The 9,872-nt window shown below is 34.1% G+C and overlaps 1 protein-coding gene across 6 annotated transcripts; it reads left to right on the forward strand.

Annotated features, from left to right (window-relative positions):
• The first annotated feature begins 1,196 nt into the window (after positions 1 to 1,196).
• On the forward strand, positions 1,197 to 9,673 carry LOC6555888 (inhibin beta chain). Of its 6 annotated transcripts, XM_026983474.1 has the most exons (7): positions 2,617 to 2,888; positions 4,626 to 4,954; positions 5,015 to 5,800; positions 6,768 to 7,739; positions 8,215 to 8,471; positions 8,524 to 9,157; positions 9,214 to 9,673. In XM_026983474.1, exons 2-6 carry the CDS (start codon positions 4,759 to 4,761, stop codon positions 9,154 to 9,156), a joined length of 2,844 nt encoding a protein of 947 aa, XP_026839275.1. In that variant the 5' UTR covers positions 2,617 to 2,888; positions 4,626 to 4,758; the 3' UTR covers position 9,157; positions 9,214 to 9,673. The 6 variants fall into 6 exon arrangements, with proteins under 6 accessions (XP_026839274.1, XP_026839275.1, XP_026839271.1 ...); XM_026983473.1 differs by lacking the exon at positions 2,617 to 2,888 and adding an exon at positions 1,197 to 1,211 and having other exon boundaries at positions 4,626 to 5,800; XM_026983470.1 differs by having other exon boundaries at positions 4,626 to 5,800.
• The last annotated feature ends 199 nt before the right edge of the window (positions 9,674 to 9,872 follow it).

The following is a 9,872-nucleotide window of genomic DNA, read 5'->3' on the forward strand; positions in this document are numbered from 1 at the left end:
AGTGACCTGCATTCTACAGGTTGACAAGAGTCCAAATACTTGTACATACATATGTATAAGGAAATGTGTGAAGTATGTTTATAGATAAATCATATAATATAGACAAAAGGAGTACAGTCGGCAATAGCTTATGATATAAACATATATATATATGTATATATAGCTTGTTTGCTTACATTTATACAAAAGAAATCCACAAATTCGTCAGAATAGTAAGACCAAGAAAAAGTTAAATTGGTATCCCTGAACGACGACTCAAGTAGGCTGTGCTGGTACTCAAACTATTAAAGCAAAGACGGCGCGTGCCAAGAAATCTTCGACTACCGTTGGAAACTACACGTAAGGGAAAAGAGAAATTGCTCAACCGTTTCAAAATCTAAAGCTGGCTCGTGCGTTATAGTATGTTATAAGAAACTGAACACTTGAAAAACTACAACAAATACGAAGTTTTTTATTTAAGAAAACTATTAGTATATAACAATACTTTATCAGAATTACCAGGCAAGTTGCCTAGAAAAATGAGACTGAGAAGACATAAAAATAAAATTTAATTTTAACCATATACGTATGTATATATGTATGTAAACATATATGTATAGTGTAAACAGGACTCTCCCACAACATAAGGCTTTTGCTATTTTTATCTGATATAAACCCTATTTACCGTTTTTCCATAAATACATCAATACGCCCTTTGATATGCTAAAAATATATTTAGATAGTAATGTTTTACAGAATTATGTAGTGTATTTAATGTATTTAACAGAATATTCAGGTGTTCATTTACCGCCATCCCTTGCCTTCTTTTGCGATCGAAGGAAATTTCATGACTGTTGCCCGCGCTTTATTAGTGGAACACCTGTTAGTCCGGACCGGAAAAAACCTACCCTCCGATCGCGCCTTTGTTAATTTTCCTTTCTTCTTATATATGTACATTTTATGTGGTTAATATGTGCGTTTGTATTAAAACTGGCAATAAGTCACTCGAAAAAGTTCAATGATCTTAAATATTATTATATTACCATATACATACATATGTATTAAAGAGCAGACCAAATTCAAAGGTTTCTGACGAATCTAATTTTTCTAAACAAATATTATCAATTTTTTTTTAGACGTAGAAGGTACTTGCTTGGTTATTGCGCATAAGAAACTCGGAGTAACCATTTGTGTGTATCTGTGTGAGCGCATGGTTATGTACATATATGTATGTAAGTATACACAACATTTTTTTGTAGAATTCGCCTGATAGTTTTTGATATAAACAATCGGTATTCATATGTTTTGGTATGAAATTCGGTATTTCAATCGTGGCTCGTGGCTTTTCACGGTCTGCAAGCCAACCGAGACAGCTTTTCCGCCGTTTCTTTTGGTTGTTTTTGGCTACTAGCTCTAGGTACTGGAAATGCCATTGCTGTATTTATTATGTTATATACTGTAACTATCTTTGTTACTACTACTAACTATCTTTGTTGCTATACCCTTTTCGGGAGTAATAAAATGATTACCGGAATTTTTTGGGGAGCCGAATGTTTATACAGACACACATTAAAGGCTACTATTCCTGATCGAGACATTACACATTATACATTTGTATATAACTTCATAAAGTCGATAGCACAGAAAACAAGAAAAAAAAAATTAAAACCATGTCATAATTATAACTTTTATAAGGTTCAACACGCTTTTTTAGATAACAGCTTAAGGAAGTTTTTCAAAACCTGATCACTAACATAGTCGATCCGTCCGTATGAACGTCAAAAACCACGGAAACTAAGTTATTAGAAAGTTTAAGTTATTCGTGAAGATTCTAGTAACTCCTACGAGGCGCAAGTTACTTTCAAAACGTTATTTATTTCTTTTGTTATACAAACATACACACATACATACACATGATGTAAGTAACAAACTAAAAATTGGAGAAATAGTAATTGCACGTAGTTCCTTTTCGTTCTGCCTGTTACATATTCTTCTACGCGGGTATGGTTTACCTCTTATTTTCTACAAATAAGGGATGTACAAAAATTACCTGCTGACCTTTTTCTCATTTCAATTAGATGGAATAATAATTTTTTTGGCAGAATAATAAAAATACTTTCTCAAATTTCACTATAAAAAAAAAGTGGAACTATTTAACTGCAGATTTATAGAGGCGAATACTCCAATGGTTGCAGCAATGTTTACCGCTGTAAATCATTTTTCAGAATTCAAATCATATTTGATTAATTTTGGTTATTTTAGCAAATTTGTTTTTTTTGTTTTTATACAGTTTTACATTTTCGGTATAAAGAAACTATATAAATCTAAAATGGTGTATAACTGAATTACAGTCTAAAGAATAATGGACAAGGCTAGATCTACTGCTAATTAAGTAGATTAAGCGAATTAAGCGAATGCTTCTGCCTGTGACATACTTTTCAACGAATCTAGTATACATTTTAAATTGAAATTAAGCTAATAACACTTAACGATTATTGAAAAACTGTTGCGGTTATAGAATAAGGGGTGGTCCATTCATTTGAATCGACCGGCTTTTCATCAAGAAAAATCAAATATCGATAGCATCGATAGTCGTGAATGGCAATCGATATTTATAACCCTTCACTGCTTAGGACAGATGGTAACGCTGAAATGTTTTTATCTTAAAAAAGCTTTTGAAAAGCTTTGAGTGTCACCGTAGTCTCACAAAGTATGCAATGTCATTTAGCAACCGACGGAGATACAATATATTGTTTCTATGCTGAAAGAAAAAGCAAAAAACGTGTACAAAACGTGAAAATGTGATATTTCTTACAGAGAGTGTTTTATAATATTTCTGTTAAAGAAATCGACCGTGAACAAATAGTATTTTCATTAAGTTGAAAGTTATTCCTTTTAAAAACAAAAAGGTGATACATTTTGTAACACACACAGTACATTAACCTAGACACATAACCAGCATATACATATGTATTATTTTTGCTGTGAAACACATGTTTTCAATTCGTCTTCATTCCACTGACACATTTGTAAGTAACCATTCAGGAGTCGTTTCGTCTGGGCACAGTCTGAGTGACGCCCTGAGTTCTTCAGATGGTGCAGATGAGGCTGTTTGTCCGTTTTTGTGGGTCCTTGGTGTGGAGTCTATCAGGCGTAGTACTAACTGTGCCATCCGCAGTAAAGGAGACATTTACGACCACATTAAGGATATGTGTACATATATTCTTGATCAGAATTAAGAGAAGTGTCCTCCCGTCAATTTCTACGCAAACTAGTCTCAATTAAAAAATAAAAACAAAAAATGTACCTTCGTAATATAAATTAGACGAGTTTTTTGAGAATATAATAATGAGAATAAAATTATCAGCTAATGTTATTTTAATGTAATTTTCACAATAAAGATATTCGGTTTTAATATGCTTGAAATATATCAAAAAGCTGACATTAGAATAAAAAATATAGTTTCCTTGTTTATTCATCAAAAGTTCTGGTTCGATATACATACATCACTTTTAACGTAATATTACTGCATACATACATACACACATTACATAAGAACGTAGCTCCTTTTATTGCGCATATTAAACATATATGTATTTACTGCTTGGTAATTATATGTTAATTAGCTTCGGCTAATTTGTAGAGTAAAGGTTACATCAACCATCAGATCTGTTGATAAATTTATTACATAAATATGTTTAAGACTATTCTAAATTTGGTTTTTAATTATTTTCTAGTGACGTTATGTTATGTTTTTAAAATCGTCCGTATGAACGTTGGGTTCTCAGGAAACTCCGACCCAGTGCAACACTGAGCCACGTACACTATAACGGCTTTAACGTCACAGTCTGTCTGGCGCCTACACACTTAAAGTCCATGAGTTTAGTAAATTAGTAAATCCACCTCGTGTACAATGTCTACTGCTTGCTAAAGCATTCGACTTACATACATATGTTTGTATGTATACTTCCTACAGCACAAAATTTACTACTTCGTGCGAATCGATCTGGCATTTTCCATCTGTTTGTAGGTCTGTTCGTCCGTATGCACGTAACGTTCTCGGAAACTACAAAGGATTAGATTAGATAAGATTGAGTTAATCATGCTGACTTTACTGGACCTCATTTGATTAAAATGTTGCCACGCCCACAAAGCCCACACCTCTTAACAATGGTTTTCGTTTTCTTAATTTTATTGTTATATTTTCAAATTCTATCTATGTTTGTATGTATACATTTGTCTAAAACATTTTGGGTACGCCCAAACTAGCGGCTACAAAAAAAAGTAGATCCCACAATTGAAATAAGAAGTGTTGATATGGTTATTTTATCACATGTGTTGTTGATTTCTATCGATATGCCAAAACCATGTTCGCACGCTACTCTTACGCTAACGAACTGCAATACGCTTTCATGCCCAATTTATAAATTTATGTCTTTGGTTGCCAATTACTATCCATATTTCGAAAACAATGACGTTCTCTCTTGTAGTTTTCATATAAATTGTAGAAACACGTTTTCTATAAACCAATACTTTTTGTTGACTTCTCGCCAGTTGACATACCACTTATTCAATCGAAATATAATAAAATGTTCTTTGTATGTGTATATCTAAGCAAGCATTTCGAAAATTTGTTTTTTGAACAGGCAGATCAAATGAAACTCAGCTCCAACGAAAAAGATTTGCAATGGATCGGAAAATGTTTACCAGGAAAATAAAAGTGCCATTACTTGTATCACTTCTCTAAGGGGCACTGCCAGTACTACACGCTTGCCAAATATGCGATTTGCCTTTGATTCTAATCATTCGCAACCGGAGGCGCCATTCAAAAACAACAGGTGCTTCTTTAATTGCCAATGCATCTGCTGTCGCCAGGGCTGCTGCGTTGTGGTTGTAAAGTGCTGCTGCTGCTATAGCTTTAACTGCTGCAACAGCCTTGGCTCACGGAAGTTATTTTCACAGCCTGCTGTAATGCGTAAGAAAGTTTCTGACCCCGAAGTTCTTAGCGTATCTAAACTTGTGGCGGTTATTTTAGTGCTGGCTCGTTGGCTAACTGCGCTAGCGACACTCCTGACTAGCTGCATTCTCCTAGACATATTTTCGGTGCCTGGCCAGTCTGGAGTTGCAGATAGAAGCCAAGCCAGCAGTAGGACAGTGCACGTCTCGGTTTCTTCCACACCTAACGGAACCCCCAGCAGCACTTCGGAGGCAAAGCTCAAGTTGTTTTATGGGTATACATCGTACGACATAGATAACGACCAACAGGTAAAATCCAACAATCTATGTAAAGTGTTTTGCAAAAGTCGCAATCGTAATCGAGAGCGACGGAGGCGACGTCGCCGCAGACACAGACGGCGCAGGCATAGATATACATATACTAAGCGACATCACATGCAGCGGAAACCACAAAAATACCTTCGAACTGATCATCTAATGCAAAGTAATGTGAGCGGCTTTGAGCAAAGACTTAACTTTAACGACGGCAAATGTCAGTCTTTGGAGACAAATTACGGAACTAATTATGACTTAGTACACGGAGGAAAACCATTGGGCCAGTCAGAGAGGAGCCTTCTGGTGTCCCCTTTGAAGGAAATTGAAGCGCCTTGGCCATCGATTCAAGGTTCAATGCGTAACTGTTCAAAGATTAAACGCAATAGAGCTAATCTTATTTGGCTTCTCATTGGACTTGTCTGGTTTGAAGTCAAATTAATAAATTGCAATGGGATAAGCAGTAGTAATTACTATACTTCTAATTTGGAGACACACAAGGGCTGCACCTTGTGTCATGAAAGCGGAAAACCCAACATTTACACCGAGAAAGGTTAGTTTTCACAAAAATTGTTTACTTACCGAATATAGGGTATGCTTTGAATATTCTTATTGAGACAAAAAAATTGTATAGTGCTTGAGGTAATTAAAATTTAGGAAATGGGAGTCGGGCGGACATACACGTATGTAGCAGAAAACAATACATATTCCTTAAATAAATAGATGTCATACCGTACCAAAACTATTTCAATGCAGTACTCTTTGTAAAATAAATGTATTTTCTAAGACTTATTTGTTATTAAAAAAAAAAAAAAAAAAAATTTTATGAATTGAACATATTAAACTGACAAATGTTGTGCCACTAGTAAAAACATAATAATTTAAATACAAGGACCATGCCGCAGTTAGCCTGCGATATTCATAAATCCAGTAAAAGGGTAAATATAACAAAAAAAATATCAAATAACTTTAACTAATTTAGTCTAGCTGAGTTTTTATCTTAATATTGCAATTTGATAAGTGTAAGGATGGGAAAGAATGGCCTTGTTACACGGTGACTATCAAACATCTTTTTCAATACAAACGAGTACGTACGATACGAGTCTAAAAAGGTATTGCAGTATCGTTTTATTTTGTCGTAAAATAAAATAAAAAGAAATGTCTACGACCCAATAAAGTACATATGTACATTATTGATTTTATTTAACTTCACATTAGTCGTCATGCTTAAGCGGTATTACGATAATGTGCGTCTCCGGGATTTTTAGGAACAATTTTAAAATAAATAATATCGCAAATTGTACTAAAATTACAAATGCTAGGAAAAAATGAATTTTTCACATTCTCAAATTCTACTTAAATTTAAAATGTAAGGGGAAAAGAATTTTTCAAAACGAATAGAACTCGTATGATATCGAGTAAAGTAACTATACTAAAAACACAAATACTCTCGATACAAAAAAAAAATAATAAATATAACGAATCTTACATAACACTTTACAATTATCACATTTACACAGATAATCCACATACAGACTACAACATCTACAACAAATACCATAACAACAATAATTTCAACAAAAAAACTAATCAACCCCATAACAACATTGCACCGAGCGATGAGGTTCGTTTGGAGTCAATAAAGCGGCAAATTTTGACAAAGCTTGGTCTCAGCCACAAGCCCAATGTATCCCATCCTTTGCCTAAGCAATTTATTTGGGAAACAATATATCGTGCCGATGGTGGACGAATGATACCAAACAATGCATTTGACAGCAGTGGTAAGGATTTAGATCAGAAGACTATCAAGTCACGGGCGTTAGCCTCACCCGAAACACATATGTTTAGTGGCCGAGGTGGAAGGACTTATCATAGCAGCGAACGGGATCCCAGTCACCATCAATATCGATCCCGGTTCGATTTCACATTCAATATAAGTAAAGATAATACATTTGGGAAAGTTTTGAGAAATCGTTCTTTAGACCGAAGGCATTATATACAAAAAATCGTTAAAAAACAGTCATTCTTTAAAGGATGGAAAGAAAATCGCCAATTAAACATTAACTCTCGTAGTGCACCTAAGCCTACAGAACAACTTAGAAGCCACCATAACAGTAGTACCAAGAAGCTTAAAAGTGGAGAGCTCAGAAAAGTTAACGGCATCAACGGCAAACAAATTAATGAGAATGCCCTAAAAAAATCGACATATCTTATAGATATAAATCATAGTAGTGATAATAGTAACCATACTGTCATAAATGGTGAGATCAGGCCCAATGCTTATGAATATTTTAACGATTACAGTGTTCAGACTCATGATAAAAACCGGTACAATGAAGGTATCTCTAGCATTGGATATCAGTCAGCTTTCAACAGCATTGAAGATGAAGATCGAAAGGAACATCACGAATCGATTGCTCGTGACCAGGAGAATATTGATCATGAAGACTTCTTTGGAAATACTCAGGAAATAATTACATTTGCAGAAGAGGGTAAGTAGATTTTTATTCAATATAAGATTGAACACTTTCGTCAAGTTCCTTAAACCATATTGAAATTATATAATGAAAAAATAGAAGATAGAATGCTATAGTCAAGTTCTCCAAAAAAGAAAAAAAAATTTAAAATTTTAGAATGGACGTGGCAATAACTTTTTTGGCGATTTGATACAAATTATGAAATGACTAATGAAAAAATATAAAAATTGGGACGTTTGTGGCAAAAAGAAAAGAAAAATTAGAAACATCCTCTCTAACGCCAACAAACTGCCCAAAACTACCATACCCACACTTCCTATACATATAATAAACAACAAAGCTTTGATTTTTAATTAATTATTGTATACCTAAAATTTTATTTGATTTTTTAATCAATTGTCACTTTGAATCATAAAAAAACAAGGCAATCTTTATTTATAATCCGCTCTATCATCTTATAATGCATTGACTTAATACATTTTATTTTAAGGAACCCAATACCGACAATATCGAATACTTGAGTTTTCCGCTCAAAGCCGACGTGTTTCCAACCAAAAATTATCCATACGAAGCGCTCAGATCCACATACGGATAGACAAGCCACATAGTTTTTGGATTGAACGAGCAAAAAGTTTGCCAGAAGAACACTGGCTAAATACTAAAAGAAAATGGGGAGCAAAAAAACTACATCACAGAATAAAAATATGGGTATTTCAATTATCAACATCAATCAATATTACGGAGAAGGTAATATTAAATATATGGTTTTTAACATATTTTTAAAGAATATTATTTTTAGGGAATAGACAAGGCTATTATCTTCCGGGCTTCTTTTGAAGTTGACACGAAAAATTTGGGATGGCAAAAATTCGACTTAACAGATACAATTCGTGACTGGTACGGACATACCAGTCACGAGAAACTGCGACTTTTGATTGATTGCACTGGATGCGGTGGTCGCTACTCGTTGCACCTTTTTCAAACTTCAAAATTAAGAGGGAACTCATCCGACTACTTGAGTACGAATCCCAACAGACCATTTCTCGTACTTCATACAGAATCATCTAAAACAAGGCGCGTTAGGCGACGCGCCGTAGATTGTGGCGGAGCTTTAAATGGACAGTGCTGTAAAGAATCATTTTATGTTTCTTTCAAAGCACTGGGTTGGGATGACTGGATTATTGCACCCAGGGGATATTTCGCGAACTATTGCCGAGGCGATTGCACAGGATCGTTTAGGACGCCAGACACTTTTCAAACATTTCATGCTCATTTTATAGAAGAGTATCGGAAAATGGGCCTCCTGAATGGAATGCGACCGTGTTGCGCCCCAATAAAATTCTCTAGTATGTCCCTAATATATTATGGTGATGATGGTATTATTAAACGAGACTTGCCAAAAATGGTTGTTGATGAATGTGGTTGCCCTTAGCGTAAGTAATACCACAATCTAACTTTATATAATTTTTTTACAACATTTCTTTAACAGCTTGATCCGGTATCTGCCTTTCAATTTTATATTTTCCGTCCTGTAGACATAAACATCTAGACATTGATAAGTGTCCTAACTTAGCGTCAAAGTCCAAACGAAGTCTTTAACTTTTTAGTTAATATAAATAAAGTAGACTCAATTATATTTTATATTTAGACATGCTGATGACAATATTTGTATATTTACGAACAAACCCTAATTGAGGAAGTGCCTAAATTACGTAAATCAATATTTATAAATATTAAGAATATTTCAAATAACACTAAGATATCTTTGTACTAATAAAATTCGCTATTTCATTAATTATGTTCAATAATACATAAGTACAAAACCAAATATTTTAATAGCCTATAATATGAGCGCCGCGCCTTTCGTTATTGTCTAAACATTCATTTTACTAACTTGAAAACCTAATATCACAGATTAGTAATACTTATTTCATATTACACTTTAATAAAGTATTAAAATAAGGATTACTATATGAAATTCAATGAATTTATGTTTTCCGGGTACTAAGCAATGTAGACATCGCTGGGCTGGGCTGCTGGCTCATCCATTTGTTTTTTGCCAGTTGTTCTGTATGAAATCTTTGATTTAAGGTCCTGAGGAACCACATTTATTTTATTTTTCATATGTCAAGCTGAACAGCGATTGTT

This window comes from Drosophila erecta, unplaced genomic scaffold (genome assembly GCF_003286155.1).
Source record: "Drosophila erecta strain 14021-0224.00,06,07 unplaced genomic scaffold, DereRS2 tig00000294-arrow-arrow-pilon, whole genome shotgun sequence".
NCBI classification, from domain to species: Eukaryota; Metazoa; Arthropoda; class Insecta; order Diptera; family Drosophilidae; genus Drosophila; species Drosophila erecta.

Bases quoted from the DNA above. Each gene is read 5' to 3' on its own strand.
- LOC6555888 (XM_026983473.1), top strand. From the start codon at position 4,759: ATGCGATTTGCCTTTGATTCTAATCATTCGCAACCGGAGGCGCCATTC. The intron at 7,740-8,214 runs GTAAGTAGATTT...TTTTATTTTAAG, and splicing joins AATTACATTTGCAGAAGAGG to GAACCCAATACCGACAATAT. The intron at 8,472-8,523 runs GTAATATTAAAT...TATTATTTTTAG, and splicing joins CAATCAATATTACGGAGAAG to GGAATAGACAAGGCTATTAT.